Raw genomic sequence first — 18,555 nt, 5'->3', positions numbered from 1 at the left:
TATGGCTTTTTTGGATCCCCCATTTCTCAGTTTCTCTAGACATTGTAATGCCATCCCTCAACCCTTTCTTAAGACCCCAGACAATTATTTAGGAACCAAAGGTATGTTTAAGAGCTAATGGTCTTCTTGGAGTTTTGGGGTTTCCCACCCCCCAGCCCTTGATAAACTGGACAGCAGGCAATGATTGTCTTATCCTTTGTCTCAATGTTTTATGACCCTCCAGACCACGGAGGTATTCCTCTGATGCCTGGTAATTGGAACAAAGAGTGAGATGCTTACTTGGGAAGAGAAAATACTGAAATTAAAAAGAACTGAGTTCTCAGAGTCTTAGACTGTCTAGCAGTTTCTGCCTCATCAGAACATGACTGATGAATATTTGTGGAACTATTGATTGATGGATATTGACCTTGAGGTTTTTCTCATTTCTGAATTGTTAATGTGAAATAAAACATACTTTTTGTCTCTCAAAAGGTGATCATTTTGAACTAAACATCAACAACAACTGAAAACATTCACATGATATACGCAGTTCAATGATGGAACAAAATCATCATTCGGATAAGACAGCAGAGGTACAACCTTCTGAGAAAAGGAAAACCAGAAACTGCTGCAATGGATTCAAGGTGGAATCACTTTTATATTTTCAAACTAAAATAAGTAAAGGGAGAATTTTTATTTCAAGAAAAGGCAGCCAGTCTTTTTAAAAGAACATTATATTTCAAATTAGAGTTTTTGAAAGAAACATACATTCAAATTTAGAATGATACTTATCTTGGTATACATCAGTCTTTAAATCAGAAAAAGTATTTCTTTTGTGATATTTCTGGCTTAGAATTGATTAATGTTGAAAATTTAGAAAGATTTTGGTATCCTCTCTTCATTCTTGATGGAACAAAAGGAACTTATAAAAAATATTGCTCAAACAAAAGTAGTCTTTGTATAATGGATAATATGTTTTTTAAAAAATCTTATATTTGACTTATTGACAGAGAAAATGTATCAGTCGTGTGAATCACTTTGTGGTCTTGATCTATTTAGTTTTTTAAAAAGAAAATAGCATTTTTATTCTATTAATTTTAATAATATAGTCTGATGTAAAAGAGATCTGTAATAACTAAAAGACGTGGCCCAAAAGCCTAGTTGATGACTTGGGATGATCAGTTAATTTTTCCTTATGCAATGGGTAAAAGTGATAATCCTGTCTCTTGCTTTTGTCATAAAACAGTGAAACACTGAATGATATAGACTGTATTGGGATTTTCACAGACAGGCAAAAGCAATCCTTGAGCACAGTATTAAGGAAACCAAGAATAAGGGAAATTCAGAAGTTTGCATGAAGCCATCTAGATTGTAAATGGAAAACTCTTGAATCAAAGCCTTTTTTAAAATTAATTTTTTAATGAAGAATAATTGCTTTACAGAATTTTGCTGTTTTCTGTCAAACCTCAACATGAATCAGCCATAGGTATACATATATCCCCTCCCTTTTGAAACTCCCTCCCTTTTGAAACTCCCTCCCATCTCCCTCCCCATCCCACCCCTCTAGGTTGATACAAACCCTGTTTGAGTTTCCCGAGCCATACAGCAAATTCCTGTTGGCTATCTATTTCACATATGGTAATAAAGCCTTTAAACCCCCTTAGGGCTTCCCAGGTGATGCTAGTGGTAATACAGAACCTGCCTGCCAATGTAGGAGACATAAAAGATGTGGCGGGTTTGATCCCTGGGTCAGGAAGATCCCCTGGAGGAGAGCATGGCAACCCACTCCAGTATTCCTGTCTGGAGAATCACATGAGAGAGGAGCCTAATAGGCTATGGTCAAAGTGTTGCAGAGTCAGACATGACTGAGCATGCACATATGCAAAGAAGACTAGAAGAAATAAAAAACTTAACCAGGGCCGATGTTGATCATTATTTAAAATGTATTCCTCAAAGTTATATTTTTATCTAGTTGAATAAAGACCAGAGATTAAACTCAATTGCAATCATGTTATATAAGGTCTTTCTTAACTTTGTCCAGGGAACATGAGGTCTGTTTGTTTTTCAGAGATTACTGGTAAAGTCTATTCTGATGAAATATTTAAGTAATATTTAAGCCAAGAAGCAGTCACTAGGAGAAGCTACTGGCTAATGCATTTGGAACAATTCTATTGTCTAGGGATAGTATGATGTGCCGGATTATTTTGCTTTTAAACATGGACAGTTATAGTGATTTCATTTGCACATGTATTCAAGATGATGACAAACTAGCTAAAGCAAATAAAGTTGCCTGTATAGTCTCTTGAAGCATATTTGTAGGAAAGCTTCAAGTTAGCAAGTCATCAGTGTGTATAAAGTATGTTAATTGCAGTCCAATAATAAAGACCAGAGAAGCAATCACAATAATAGTATATTGAGCACTTACTGTTATGCAAGACACTATTCCAGTGTTTTTTTGTTTTTATTTTGGTTACATTGAATTTATAATGATCTAATCAGTCCATCCTAAAGGATATCAGTCTGAATATTCATTGGGAGGACTGATGCTGAAGCTGAAGCTCCAATACTTTGGCCACCTGATGTGAAGAACAGACTCACTGGAAAAGACTTTGATGCTGGGAAAGATTGATGGTGGGAGAAGGGGACGACAGAGGTTAAGATGGCTGGATGGCATCACCAACTCAATGGACATGAGTTTGAGTAAACTCCGGGAGTTGGTGATGGATAGGGAGGTCTGATGTGCTGCAGTCCTTGGGGTTGCAAAGAATCAGACACAACTGAGTGACTGAACTGAACAGAACACTGGCTGTGCAGGCTTTCTCTAGTTATGGCAGATGGAGCTTCTCAATGTGATAACTTCCCTTGTTGCACAGCATGGCTCTAGGTGTATGGGCTTCAGTAGTTGTGGTGCATGGGCTTAGTTGCTCCATGGCATGTGAAACATTCCCAGACTAGGGACTGAACATTTATGCCCTGCACTGGCAGGATTCTTATCCACTGTACCACCAGGGAAGTCCTGTTCTCATGTTTCAATTCTGCGTGCATGTGTGCTCAGTTGCTTCAATTGTATCTGACTCTTTGTGACCCTACAGACTGTAGACCGCCAGGCTCCTCTGTCCATGGAACTCTCCAGGCAAGAATACTGGAGTCAGTTGCCATGCTCTCCTCCAGGGGATCTTCCCAACCCAGGGATCGAAGCAGCTCCTCCTGCACTGCAGGCGGATTTGTTATCATGGAGCCACCAGGGAAGACTGTTTTAGTTCTACTAGTGGATATATGAATTATCACAATTCAGTCAACCATGTGCTATGTGCATCTCCCTTTTCAGATGGGAAAAAAAAAAATACTTTAAAAGGTTGAATGACTTTCTCTAGGTCCCTAAGCTGGTAAGTGGTGGATCCAAGGTCTGAACTCAGGCAGTCTGAAATCCCATGATCTCAATTGTATTCCATGTTGCTAAAGTATCTGTGAGTTTCCATAATATTAGTATCTTCAAGATGTTCTAGTAAGCATGGATTTATAAATGGATTTAATAATCTTTGTCATTCTATACTTCCAAATATTCCCCTTCATAGCAAATAATTCAGCTTCAAACAAACATATGTGCCCTCACACATACAAGTGCACATGTTGTTTCTGAGGAGTGTATATAGACTCAGCATGTAGAATGTGTAAAAGTGCAAATACAAAGCAAATAATCTTGAACAACAACAGCATGGTTTGATTCTTTCTTACCCTTTTCCCTCAATTTTGAGCAGAACCAAGTAGGTTATGAAAACCCTGCCAGTACACTGTTCATCTTGATACTTGTTTTTATGCTTCAGATTTCTTGTACTGCTGTAATGCATCATCATCAAAAAAAATATAAATAACAGGGCAAAAGTAAAAGTTGTCTCAGTTTACCTTCATTCCTATTCCTTTTCCAGAAATTATGAGGATAACTATCCCATTTGTATCCACCACAGAATCACTATCCCACAGTTTTCCTCTGGTTCATTGCCTCTGTCCTATTGCTATTTCTCAAGATGCAAAGTGCAATTCTGACTTGGAGAAACTTGTGCTTACTGTTTCCTCATCTGAAATGTTCTACTCTCATATCTTTCACTTTCATCACATTCATATCTCTGTTTAAACATTACCTCATCCCTGACCACCCTCTATAAACAGCGGTATGCTGCTGCTGCTAAGTCACTTCAGTTGTGTCCGACTCTGTGTGACCCCATAGACGGCAGCCCACCACGCTCCCCCGTCCCTGGGATTCTCCAGGCAAGAACACTGGAGTGGGTTGCCATTTCCTTCTCCAAAACAGTGGTATGGGTGATCCATGTATCACCCATATATATAGATAGCATTTCCTATCCATAACTCTTCAACCAAATTGATTTTTTTCATAGCATTTATCACCACTTGACACTGACATGCCAATGCACACATATGTATAGGTGTGTATGCATATATATGTCCTTAATGGAATAAACCAACACAAATTTATTACAGCTGTGTAACAATCATACAATTCTGAAGTCGAGAAGTCTGAAGTAGGTCTCATTGGCCTAAAACCAAGGTGTTGGTAGGGTTATGTTCCTTTCTGGAGACTCTAGAGGAAAGTTAATTTCCTTGTCTTTTCCAGTTTCTAGAAACTGTCCAAAGTTTTTGACTAATAACTCTCTTCCATATTCAAAGCTAGTGATGGTCAATCAAATATTTGTTACATTGCATCACATTGGTGTTGAATTTTCTGCTGTCTCATCCATGCTTAAAGGATGCTTGTGATTACACTGAGTTAACAAAGGCAACATATGACAACCTCTTCAAGGTCATCATATTAACAATCTTAACTCCATTTGCAAACTTAATATCCCCTTGCCATGTTACCTAATATATTCATAGTTAGGCAGAGTAATGGCATGCAAAGATGCCCAGGTCCTAATCTCCAAAACCTGTGAATATAATTTTTTCCTTAGAGGAAGTCATTTACCCTCTCTGTATCTAAGATTTTTCATCTGTGAAAGGGAAATAATAGCATCTGACTGACAGAATTATGCTAAGAAATAAATCCACTAACAGAAGTACAGTAGTAGAACAACATCTGGTGTATAGTACTATTAGTAGCTTGCTACCATTATTTTTATTGCTTCTCTGAGCTTTATTATTGGACAGAAATTAACATATTTTATACACAAGGCCATCTTGCTAACTCAAAACTCCTCACCAAACATGCTGCTTGAGACCATGCAGGCAATCGTAAGCGCTTCGGCCAGGTTGTCATCACCTTGTTGTGCATTGAGAATGAAACCACTGTCCCTCCAGCACACTGTAAAGCTGGGTGGCTGATTTGAGATCTTTCTTCCTTTTATATACAGGCACTAATCACTATGAAATTTCTTCTTAGTACTGTATATGTACATCCCCTATGTTTTGGTATGTTGTGATTTCAGTTTTGCTTGTCTTGAGGTATTTTCTAAATTCTTTTTAGCACTCTTTGATCTACTGTTGTTCAAAAGGGTGTTGCAAATTTTCACGTATTTGTGAATTCTCCAGTTTTTACCCTGCTATTGATTTCTAGTTTCATTCCATTGTGTATAGAAAAGATACTTCGGATGAGATCAATCTTCTTAGATTTGTTAAAATTTATTTTGTGGCGAAACATGCAAAGATGTGTACACTTGAAAGTAACATGTATTTTGCTAGTGTTGGGTGGGATGTTTTGTGTATGTCTTTTAGGTCAATTTGCTCTATAATGTTGTTCAAGTTATTCACTTCTTTATTATTTCTATTTACTATTTAAAATGAGGTATTCAAATTTATACTATTATTGTATTGCTGTTTATTTCTCCATTCAGTGTTTATATATTTAGGTACTCTGATATTGGGGATAGAAAGATAGAGATATTTATTAAATCTTCCTGGTCAATTGACTCTTTCATTTTTAATATAATGTCTTCTTTTGTCTCTTGTTTCATTTTTACTTAAAATCTAATTTTGTCTGAAGTGAGTACGACCACTTTTGGTTACCTACTTCATGGGATATCTTTTCCTATCACTTCACTTTCAGTCTTTTTGTGTCTTTTGTCCTAAAGTGAGAAAGTGAGAGTCTTATACAAAGGGAATAGTTGAGTCTTGCTTCTTTTTAATTTTTAGTTTTTAATTGAAGTATAGTTGACTCACAATATTATATTAGTTTCAGGTGTATAGCATAGAAACTCAGTATTTTGACAGATCAAGTCCCAGGTGGATGCCCAGCTGCTGACCGTGCAGAAGCTGGAGGAAAAAGAGCGAGCCTTGCAGGGCAGCCTTGGGGGTGTGGAGAAGGAGCTGACACTGCGCAGCCAGGCCTTGGAGCTCAATAAGAGGAAGGTGAGGCAGATGACCTGGGCCAGAGCCTGGCTCTGCTTCCCTACACAGCCCCGTTCACGTCTCAGACACTTAATGTGTGCCAGACCCTGTGCTGAGGACTTTCTCTGTTCGGTCATGTTTCACCTTAAAGTAATCCTCCAACAGTTTTCGTTGTTACTTCCTTTTCTGTAAGGGAGAAGGCTGAGGTTTAGGGAGGTAGTTGACTTGCTCAAGAAAGAATGGAAGTGGAATTTGGGCCCAGGTCTCTTGGACTCCTACAGCCCATGTCCTGACCGCTGCACTGTTTAGCTATCTCTGTTACACAGTTGTATTAACCATAAGAAATGTGTGTAGCTCATGGTAGTTGTTCTTCTGAGGGGAACAGAGTCAGGAATGACATCACTCCTCCAGTTCGTGGTAAAGGCTTAACAATGACTTTTATCTTCTCCTCCTGGACTTCTCTGTTTGGTTCATTCATTTAAGCAGTGTTAGTCGGAGAAGGCAATGGCAAGCCACTCCAGTACTCTTGCCTAGAAAATCCCATGGATGGAGGAGCCTGGTAGGCTGTAGTCCGTGGGGTCGCTAAGGGTCGGATACGACTGAGCGACTTCACTTTCACTTTTCACTTTCACACATTGGAGGAGGAAATGGCAACCTACTCCAGTGTTCTTGCCTGGAGAATCCCAGGGACAGGGGAGCCTGATGGGCTTCCGTCTATGGGGTCGCACAGAGTCGGACACGACTGAAGTGACTTAGCAGCAGCATACCACACTAGAACTTATTACAAGATAATGGATATAATTCCCTGTGCTATATCTTATACCCTTGAAAGTGAAATTGTTAGTCACTCAGTCATGTCTGACTTTTTGCAATCCCATGGACCGTAGCCCACCAGGCTCCTCTGTCCATGGAATTCTCCATGCAAGAATACTGGAGTGGGTAGCCATTCCCTTCTCCAGGGGATCTTCCCGACCCAGGGATTGAAACCAGGTCTCCTATATTGCAGGCAGATTCTTTATCATCTGAGCCATCAGGGAAGATATAGTGCTTATCTATTTTAGCAGTTTGTATCTCTTAATTTCATACCCCTAATTGTGTCCTTCCTCTTTTCCCCTTCACCACTGGAAACCATTAGTTCTTTTTCTATATCTGTGTCTTTTTCTGTTTTGCTATACAGAAAAAGCCTTTGTTTGTATTAATTTTTAGATCCCGCATGTAAGTGATATCATACAATATTTGTTTTTATCAAATAATATTTTCTAGGTCCATTCACATTGCTATAAATGGGAGATTTTCATTCTTTTTTATGGTTGAGTAGTATTCCTACTATAAAGATTGGGGTGCATATATCTTTTTTAATTAGAGTTTGATTTTTCCAGATATTTACTCAGGAGTGGAATTGCTGGATCATATAGTTCTATTTTTAGTTTTTTTAGGAACCTCCATACTGTAAGTGTCTGCACCAATTTACATTCCCATCAACAGTGTACAAGTGCTCTCTTTTCTCCACATCATCACCAACACTTATTATTTGTAGTTGTCTTGATGATAGCCATTCTGACAAGTGTGAGGTTATGTCTTACACTTGGTGTTTTGATGTGCATTTATCTGTTAGTGATGATGAGTATCTGTTCATGTGTCTGTTGGCCATTTGTATGAATTCTTTGGACAATGACTAGTCAGATCTTCTGCCAATTATATAATTATTTTTTTAAAATATTGAGTTGTATGGGCTATTTATGTATTTTAGGTATTAACACCTTGCCAGTCATATTATTTTCAAATCTTATAGACTTTCTTTTCTTTTTATCCATGGTTTCCTTTGATGTGCAAAGACTTTTAGATTTAATTAGATCTCATTTGTTTATTTTTGCTTGAATTTTTTTAGCTTAGGAGACAGATCGAAAAAAATTATTGCTGCAATTTATGTTAAACAGTGTTCTGCCTATGTTCTCTGCTAGATGTCTTATGGTTTCAGGTCTTTATTCAGCTCTTTATTCCATATTGAGTTGTGTGTTTATATATCTATATATCCATATTGAGTTTTATATATATATATATATATATGAGAAGGCAATGGCAAGCCACTCCAGTACTCTTGCCTAGAAAATCCCATGGATGGAGGAGCCTGGTAGGCTGCAGTCCATGGGGTTGCTAAGGGTCGGACACGACTAGCGACTTCACTTTCACTTTTCACTTTCACACATTGGAGAAGGAAATGGCAACCCACTCCAGTGTTCTTGCCTGGAGAATCCCAGGGAAGGGGGAGCCTGGTGGGCTTCCGTCTATGGGGTCACACAGAGTCGGACACAACTGAAGTGACTTCACAGCAGCAGCAGCAGCATATATATATATATGTATACACACACATATTTAGTGTAAGGAAATGTACTCATTTCATTGTCTTACATGTAACTGTTCATTTTCTCCAACACCACTTGTTGAGATATTTGTCTTTTTCCCATTGTATATTCTTACATCCTTTATTGTAGATTAATTGACCATAGGTATGTGAGGTTTTTTTCTAGGCTCTCTATTCTGTTCTGTTGATGTATATATCTGTTTTTTGTGGTATTACCAGGTTGTTTTGGTTGCTGTATCTTTGTACAGTTGTATAGAATCTAGGAGAGTGACACATTCAGCTTTGATCTTTTTTCCTCAAGTCTGCTTTGGCAAATTAGGGTCTTTTGTGGTTCCATATCTATAACAGTTATAAAGCTGATAACAACAAATTTGATAGCAGAAAAGCTCTACATATTAAATTCTCCCCTTTCATATACTTTATATTATTTTCACAGTTTACATCTACATATAATGTCTAACTTTTAAAATATTTTTATGATTATTTTTAAATATTGTTATACTAGAACTAAAACTGATTTCCCCACTACTATTATAGTAAAACAGTATTTTGCATTTGTCTCAATGTCTACCTTACTAACAAGTTTTGTGCTTTCTTCTGCTATCATGTTGCTGTCTAGTATTCTTTTATTTCAACTTGAAGAACTCCCTTTAGTGTTTCTTATAAGGGAATTCTGGTGTTGATGATCTCCTTCAGCTTTGGTTTGTCTGGGAGAGTCTTTTCCTCTTTCATTTAGAAGGTCTCTTTTGCTCAGGGCTTCCCTGGTGGCTCAGAGGTTAAAGCATCTGCCTGCAATGCAGAAGACTTGGGTTCAATCCCTGGGTTGGGAAGATCCCCTGGAGAAGGAAATGGCAACCCACTCCAGTATTCTTGCCTGGAAAATCCCATGGACAGACGAGCCTGGTGGGCTATACTCCATGGGATAGCAAAGAGTCGGACATGACTGAGCAACTTCACTTCACTTTGCTCAGTATAGTATTCTTGGATGGTATGGTTTGTTTTTGCTTTTTCCTGAGTTCTTTTAACATATCATTCCATTTCTCCTGACCTATAAAATTTATGCTGATAAACTTGCTCTTAGTCTTCTGGGGGTTCCTCTTTCTATGACAAGTTTCACTCCTCTTATTCTAAAAAGTTCTCTGTCTTTCTTTTTATTTTAATTATACTGTGCCTTCAGTTCAGTTCAGTCACTCAGTCATGTCCAACTCTTCACGACCCCATGGACTGCAGCACACCAGGCTTCCCTGTCCATCACCCACTCCCAAAGCTTGCTCAAACTCATGTCCATTGAGTTGGTGATACCATCCAACCATCTCATCCTCTGTCGTACCCTTCTCCTTCTGCCTTCAATCTTTCCCAGCATCAGGGTCTTTTTCAAGGTGTCAGTTCTTCACATCAGGTGGCCAAAGTATTGGAGTTCCAGCTTCAGCATCAGTCATTCCAATGAATATTCAGGACTGATTTACTTTACGATTGATTGGTTGGATCTCCTGGCAGTCCAAGGGACTCTCAAGGGTCTTCTCCAGCACCACAGTTCAAAACATCAGTTCTTTGGTACTCAGCTTTCTTTATAGTCCAATTCTCACATCCATACATGACTATTGGAAAAACCGTAGCCTTACTACACAGACATTTGTCAGCAAAGTAATGTCTTTGCTTTTTAATATGCTGTCTAGTTTTGTCATAGCTTTTCTTCCAAGGAGCAAGTGTCTTTTAATTTCATGGCTGCAGTCACCATCTGTAGTGATTTTGGAGCGCAAGAAAGTAAAGTCTGTCATTGTTTCTATTGTTTTCCCATCTATTTGCCATGAAGTGACGGGACCAGATGCTGTGATCTTAGTTTTCTGAATGTTGAGTCTTAACCCAACTTTTTCACTCTCCTCTTTCACTTTCATCAAGAGGCTCTCTTGTTCTTCTTGACTTTCTGCCATAAGGGTGTTGTCATCTGCGTATCTGAGGTTATTGATATTTCTCCCGGCAATCTTGATTTCAGCTTGTGCTTAATCCAGCCTGGCATTTTGCATGATATACTCTGCATATAAGTTAAATAGTCAGGGTGACAATATATAGCCTTGATGTACTCCTTTCCCTATTTGGAACCAGCCTGTTGTTCCATGTCCAGTTCTAACTATTGCTTCCTGACCTGCATACAGATGTCTCAGGAGGCAGGTAAGATGGTCTGGTATTCCCATCTCTTGAAGAATTTTCCACTGTTTGGTGTCATCCACACAGTCAAAGGTTTTGGGGTAGTCAATAAAGTAGAAGTAAATGCTTTTCTGGAACTCTCTTGCTTTTATGATGATCCAGCAGGTGTTGGCAATTTGATCTCTGGTGCCTCTAAAACCAGCTTGAACATATAGAAGTTCACGGTTCACGTATTGCTGAAGCCTGGCTTGGAGAATTTTGAGCATTACTTTACTAGTGTGTGAGATCAGTGCAATTGTGTGGTAGTTTGAGCATTCTTTGGCATTGCCTTTCTTTGGGAATGGAATGAAAACTGACCTTTGCCAGTCCTGTGGCCACTGCTGAGTTTTCCATATTTGCTGGCATTTGAGTGCAGCACTTTCACAGCATCATCTTTCAGGATTTGAAATAGCTCAACTGGAATTCCATCACCTCCACTCACTTTGTTCATAGTGATGCTTGTCCAGGATGTCTGGCTCTAGGTGAGTGATCACAGCATCGTGGTTATCTGGGTCATGAAGATCTTTTTTGTATAGTTCTTCTGTGTATTCTTGCCACCTCTTCTTAATATCTTCTCCTTCTCTTAGGTCCATAACATTTCTGTCCTTTATTGAGTCCATTTTTGCATGAAATGTACCGTTGGTATCTCTAATTTTCTTGAAGTGATCTCTAGTCTTTTCCATTCTATTGTTTTCCTCTATTTCTTTGCACTGATCACTGAGGAAGGCTTTCTTATCTCTCTTTGCTATTCTTTGTAACCCTGTATTCAAATGAGTATATCTTTTCTTTTCTTTTTTGCTTCTTGCTTCTCTTCTTTTCTCAGCTATTTGTAAGGCCTACTCAAACAACCATTTTGGCGTTTTGCATTTTTTTCCCCTTGGAGATGGTCTTGATCACTGCCTCCTGTACAATGTCATGAACCTCCATCCATAATATTTCATACAGTGCCTTAGTGTGGCACATTACATAGATATTCTTAAATAATTTGTTTATCATTTTTTCCTCCCAGCATTCGTATGTGTTTAAATAATTAAGGAAATGGCTTATGTCAAAAGAAGTTCAAATTTTCATAAAGTTCTTTAAAATTGGTAAGCACTAAAACTAATCACATAGGCAACAACCAGTATATTACTAAAAACTGGATTATGACAATGAACACATAGAATTTGACTAAAATTAATCAAATCAAAATGCATGGATAAAAAAGAAATTTAAAATGATAAAATCTATAAAAAGAAAAAGATAGAAAGGAATTAATCACAAGATAATTTTCCAAAGTGAATTTTAAGGCAATGCAATTGCCTATAATTAGTACATAATAGAACAGAGAAGATATATATCAAATATCAAAAAATTTTTAAGTGATTTTCACAATGTATTAAAATTACATAAAGCAAGATTCAAAGAGATCAAAATCAAAGATATCAAACACTTTAGAAAGACATCAAAATATTTATTAAAACATATGCTTAATATTTAATAAAAATTAAATCTTTGGGCTAGGTATTAGTGAAGTGAAAGTCACTCAGTTGTGTCTGACTCTTTGTGACCCCATAGACTGCACAGTCCACGGAATTCTGCAGGCCAGAATCCTGGCCTTTCACTTCTCCAGGTGATCATCCCAACCCAGGTCTCCTGCACCGCAGGCAGATTCTTTACCAGCTGAGCCACAAGGGAAGCCCAAGAATACTCATGTGGGTAGCCTATCCCTTCTCCAGCAGATCTTCCCAACCCAGAAATCAAACTGGGTCTCCTGTATCACAGGCGGATTCTTCACCAACTGATCTGTGAGGGAAGCCCAGATATTAGATAAGCACTTATAATATTTTTCACTCTATAATATAGATGATTCTAACTTGGTTATGATATGTCTTACAGAGGTGGTAGGAATGGCTTTGGCATTTAATACTCTTCTTCCACTAGTGCAAATATATATATATATATAGTGCAAATATATATATATGTATATATATTTGCAGAGTGTGAATGGAGCAAAGTTTTAAAAGCAAGTCATATAAATAAAAATTAGAAAAAGGATAAATCTATAATGGCCTTGCAAATTACATACATTTGGTGCATTGACAAACATTCACAAACACATCCATGAGCTCATGAACATAACTTCCTTTGAACCTTACAATGACCCTATAAAATAAATAAGCTAACTATTTTGTATTATCTTTTAATGGATTAGGAAACTAAAGTTCAGTGAACTTTAGTAATTTTTTCATCTTTGTTGGGTTAGGAAATTAAAAACAAGACAACTGGATCTAGATCTGATTGCAAAATACATTCTTTGTTCTTTCATCACATGGATACCAGGTAATCCACGAATAATTTTCTACCTTTGCTAGGAAGGAAATAAAGTAGCGGGTAGGGGAGATATTAGAAGAAAGAAGAGGGAATTATGAGATATAAAGTCGATATACGATATAAAGTTAGGGTTAAAGAAAAGAGATACAGTATATCAAGAACTTAGTTTTTCTGAAACATACCAATAAATTATATTCCAATCTTGTTTGGAAGTAGCATATTTAATCAATATTACTTCAGGTCAGTTCAGGTCAGCAGTTGCCCAGTTGCGTCCGACTCTGTGACCCCATGGACTGCAGCAGCCCAGGCTTCCCTGTCCATTACAAACACCTGAAGCTTGCTCAAACTCATGTTCATTGAGTCAGTAATGCCATCCAGTCATCTTATCCTCTGTAATCCCCTTCTCCTCCTGCCTTCAATCTTTCCCAGCCTCAGGGTCTTTTCTAATGAGTCAGTTCTTCGCATCAAGTGGCCAAAGTATTGGAGCTTCAGCTTCAACATCTATCCTTCCAATGAATATTCAGGAGTGATTTCCTTTAGGATTGACTGGTTTGATCTCCTTGAGGTCCAAGATTCATTTAAAAATAGACTAAACCTTAAGGAAATTGAGATCTAATAATAATGCCATTCACAAAGCATTCTAGCTAGGAATTCTTCTAAGAAATTATACAATTTAAAGATGAGAAGAAACAATAGATTTGTCTCAATAATACAAATAGCACAGTGATTTGAGATTATGTGTGTACTCATTTGTTCAATTGTGTCCGACTCTTCACAACCCTTGGACTGAAGCCCTCAGACTCCTTTGTCCATGGAATTCTCCAGGCAAGAATACTGGAGCAAGTTGCATTTCCTCCTCCAGGGGAGTTTGCTGACCCAGGAATCAAACCTGCATCTCCTATGTCTCCCACATTGCAGCCAGATTCTTTACCACTGAGCCATTGCTACTGCTAAGTCACTTCAGTTGTGTCCGACTCTGTGTGACCCCATAGACGGCAGCCCACCAGGCTCCCCCATCCCTGCAATTCTCCAGGCAAGAGTACTGGAGTGGGTTGCCATTTCCTTCTCCAATGCATGAAAGGAAAAGTGAAAGTGAAGTCGCTCAGTCATGTCCAACTCTTAGCGACCCCATAGACTGCAGCCTACCAGGCTCCTCCATCCATGGGATTTTCCAGGCAAGAGTATTGGAGTGGGCTGCCATTGCCTTGGGGAAGCCCAATTTTAGATTACAAATATTCTGAAAGTAAGACTAATTGGGTGACATCAAAATCATGGTAAAGTGAGTGTCTCCCTTTTTCCATCCCCTTAAATCTGCAACCAGTAGAACATCCACAGCCTAGCAAAGCTGAATCTGCAAAACACACCAGGATGCCAGAGAATCCATGCATCTGTACATCCAAAGTTGAGTGGACTGGAATACATCTAAGAGGTGGAACTGGGGGACAGCAGAGGCAGTTCCTATGATCCCAGACCCTCATTTATGGATGCTGAGCCAACAGCCTCAAAGAATCTAATTGCATCAGGGGAAGCAGTGCACATAGCTCCAGCCTCTCAGGCATAGCAATGCCCCACTCCATAGGAAATTGGGCAGTAATGGCAACAGGGTCTGTGATGATTTCCTCTAGTGTGGGAGGCACCTACAACTCTGAGCCACACCTCCCACCCACAATAGCTGCACCCACGAATCTGGTAACTCTGAACACAGCAGAGGCACTTGAAAACCTAGCTTCCAGTCTATGCTTTCCCTCTCTGTGGTGAAGAAGTCTTTGTGGTGAAGGAGATCCTGCCATTCCAGTGACCTACGTTGTGACACTGACAGCAGCAAGGCATCAACAATCTTAGAGACACAAGAAGGTGACAAATTTCTTAAAGTGTTGGAGTATAGTGATCTAACTGATAGAGAATCCAAAATAGCTGTCATGAAGAAACTGAATGAGTTACAAGAAAACTCAGAAAGGCAATTCAATAAGCTCAGGAATAAAATTAATGAACAGAAGGGATAGTTTACTAAAATAGATCAAAATTCTTACCAAAAAAAAGAGATAGAGGGCAATTCTGGAACTGGAAAACTCAATAAACAAGATGAAGAATGCATTAGTAAGCACCAAAAATAGAGCAGAAAATATGAGAGAGAATTAGCAAGCTCAAAGGTGGAAATCTAGAAATCATATAGATAAAAAAGGAGAGATAATTAAGACATAACAAAATGAGGAAATTCTTTGAGAAATATCTGACTCTTTTATGAAAGGAAATATTAGCATGATGGGTATCCCAAAAGAAGAGAGGGAAAAGGGAACAGAGCTTATTTAAAGAAATAATAGCTGAGAACTCCCCAAACATGAGGCAGAAATTGGAAATGCAATGAAGAATATTCATTCTCTACGAAGCCAACAGAATACCTAATTACCTCAACACAAAAAGATGTTCTCTAAGACACGTTATATTAAAACTATCAAAAGTCAGTGACAAAAAGACTTTTAAAGGCAATTAGGAAAGAATAGATGATAACGCACAAAGGAAAGAAGGTTTCTTAAATTACAGAAAGTACAGGCCAGGAGAGAGTGGAAGGACATTTTCAAAATGAAGAAAAACTGTCAGCCAAAAATATCCTATCTAGCTAATGATAACTTCTAGAAGGTTATCACTCAGATATGAGAAAGAAATTAAGAGTTTTCAAGACAAACTAGGGTCTAAGGATTTCATCAACACTAGACCTTCCTTATGAGAAACATTGAAACTCTTTTACCAGAAACAAAAAGTATTTTACCAAAAACAAAAAGTCAAAGGTACATAACACTAAGTAAGGTGATAACTAGAGTCTGAAAATTGCAACTACATATCAGAATAGAATTTTAAACACTTCATTATAGAATAAAGGTTAAAGAAAAAAGTAATACAAATGACCGTAGCTCCTTAAATTAGTAACAAACTCACAACATAAAAAGGGATAATTTGAAATAACAGAAACATGAAAGTTGAAAAGAATGGGACTTATATAAACAAATGAAGATACGGTGGCAGCAGCAGAAAAAGGATTATTTTATCTACGAGATATTTTATACAAACCTCATGGTAATCATGAAACATAAATCTAGAGCAGAGTCACAAAACATAAAAAAGAGGAAACAGAAAAACCTGATTAAAAAAAAAACATACCATACTAAAATGATTGACAGGAACATAAACACAAAATGAAAAAGATGGAGATATAGGCAAATCAGAAAACAAAAGAAAAAAGACAGTACTAAGTCTGAGTACTAAGTACAGTACTAAGTAGATAGTCATTTATCTATAATCACCCTAAAGGTAAATGGGTTGAATTCACCAATGCAAAAAAAGTACAGGGTGGTTTTGTTGTCAGTTGTCAGTCACTCAGTTGTGTCCGACTCTGTGACCTCAAAGACTGTGGCATGCCAGGCTTCCCTGTCCTTCACCATCTCCTGGTGCTGACTCAAACTCATGTCCATTGGGTCAGTGATGCCATCGAATCGTCTCATCCTCTGTCATTCGTTCTCCTCCTGCCTTTAATACTTCCCAGCATCAGGGTCTTTTCTAATGAGTCCACTCTTCGCATCAGGTAGCCAAAGTATTGGAGCTTCATCATCAGTCATTCTAATGAATATTCAGGACTGATTTCCTTTAGGATGGACTGGTTGGATCTCCTGGCAGTCCAAGGGACTCTCAAGAGTCTTCTCCAACACCTGAGTTCAAAAGCATCAGTTCTTTACAGTCAACTTTCTTTACAGTCCAACTCTCACGTCCATGTATGACTACTGGAAAAACCATAGCTCTTGACAAGAATGGATCTTTGTCAGCAAAGTAATGTCTCTACTTTTTAATATGCTGACTAGGTTAGTTATAGCTTTTCTTCCAAGCAGCAAGCGTCTTTTAATTTCATGGCTACAGTCACCATCTGTAGTGATTTTGGAGCCCAAGAAAATAGTCTGTCACTGTTTCCATTGTTTCCCCATCTACTTGCCATGAAGTGATGGGACCAGATGCCATGGTCTTAGTTTTTGGAATGTTGAGTTTTAAGCCATCTTTTTCACTCTCCTCTTTCACCTTCATCAAAAGGTTCTTTAGTTCCTCCTCACTTTCTGCCAGAAGGGTGGTGTCAGCATATCTGAGGTTATTGATATTTCTCCCAGCAATCTTGATTCCCACTTGTGCTTCATCCAGCCCGATATTTTGCATGATGTATTTTGCATATAAGTTAAATAAGCAGGGTGACAATATACAGCCTTGATTTACTCCTTTCCCTGTTTGGAACCAGTCTGTTGTTCCATGTCCAGTTTTAACTGTTGCTTCTTGACCTGCATACAGATTTCTCAGGAGGCAGTATTCTAATGTAGTCTGAATGGATTTAAAAATAAATATCAACTATATGCTCCTTCCAGGAGACTCATCTCAGCTCTGAAGACAAACATGGGCTTAAAGTGAATGGATAAAAGATGATACTTCAAATAGCAGATAGAAAAAGCAAGTGTAGCCATATACATATCAGACAACATGAATTTCAAGCTAAATAAAATAACAAGACACTAAGATAGGCATTATACAATGAAAAATGATACAACTCATAAAGGAGACATAATAGTGATGAATACATATGCACCTACAATAGGAGTAACAAAATATATAAAGCAATTAGAAAAAGACTTAAAGAGAATTTGAGAGCAACACAATAATAATGAGACTTTAACACCCTGCTTACATCAATGGATTCATCATCCAGACAAAATACCAACAAAGAAACAGAAGTCTTAAATGAAACATTAGGCCAGAGAATTTGACAGATTTGTTTAGAACATTCCATCAAAATGAAGCAGAATACACATTTTTATCAAGAGCACATGGAACAGTCTCAAGGATGAACCACATGTTGGGATACAAAATACTAAATTTAAGAAGACTGAATCGTATCAAATATTTTTTCCCAATTACAATAGTATGAAGCTATAAATCAAAGCTGAATAAATCACAAATATTGGAGAGTAAACAATATGTTACTGAACAACTTCAATGACTACTTCAATGGAAAAAAATTCAGACAGATGAAAATAAAAATATACCATACTAAAATTTATGGGATGCAACAAAAGCTGTATTAAGGAGAAGTTTTTAGCAATAGAGGTCTATTTTAACAAATAAGATACATAGATATATATATAATCTCACATCTAAAGGAACTAGAAAATGAAGAACAAATGAAGCCCTAAGTCAGTAGAAGGAATGAAATAATAAATACCAGAGCTGAAATAAATGAATCAGACTAGAAAAGACAACAGAAGAAATCAATGAATCTAAATGCTTGTTTTTTGAAAAGATAAACAAATTGACAGATCTTTAGCTCAACTTACTATGAAAAAAGAAGGGGAGAC

The 18,555-nt window shown here is 37.8% G+C and overlaps 1 protein-coding gene across 1 annotated transcript in view; it reads left to right on the top strand.

Moving 5' to 3' along the window:
• Positions 1–479: 479 nt before the first annotated feature.
• LOC129535896 (solute carrier organic anion transporter family member 1B3-like) overlaps positions 480–18,555 on the top strand; it is a 79,858-nt gene continuing 61,782 nt past the window's right edge. The window contains exon 1 of the mRNA XM_055394613.2: positions 480–623. Coding sequence (XP_055250588.2) covers positions 534–623 — 90 coding nt within the window. The 5' untranslated portion in view covers positions 480–533. The remainder of the gene's footprint in view (positions 624–18,555) is intronic.

This window comes from Moschus berezovskii, chromosome 6 (assembly GCF_049115385.1).
Source record: "Moschus berezovskii isolate FMDL1 chromosome 6, NW_MosBer_1.0, whole genome shotgun sequence".
In the NCBI taxonomy this organism is placed as follows: Eukaryota; Metazoa; Chordata; class Mammalia; order Artiodactyla; family Moschidae; genus Moschus; species Moschus berezovskii.
The sequence above is the reverse complement of the archived record's forward strand: the minus strand, read 5'-3'. Positions and strand labels throughout refer to the sequence as shown.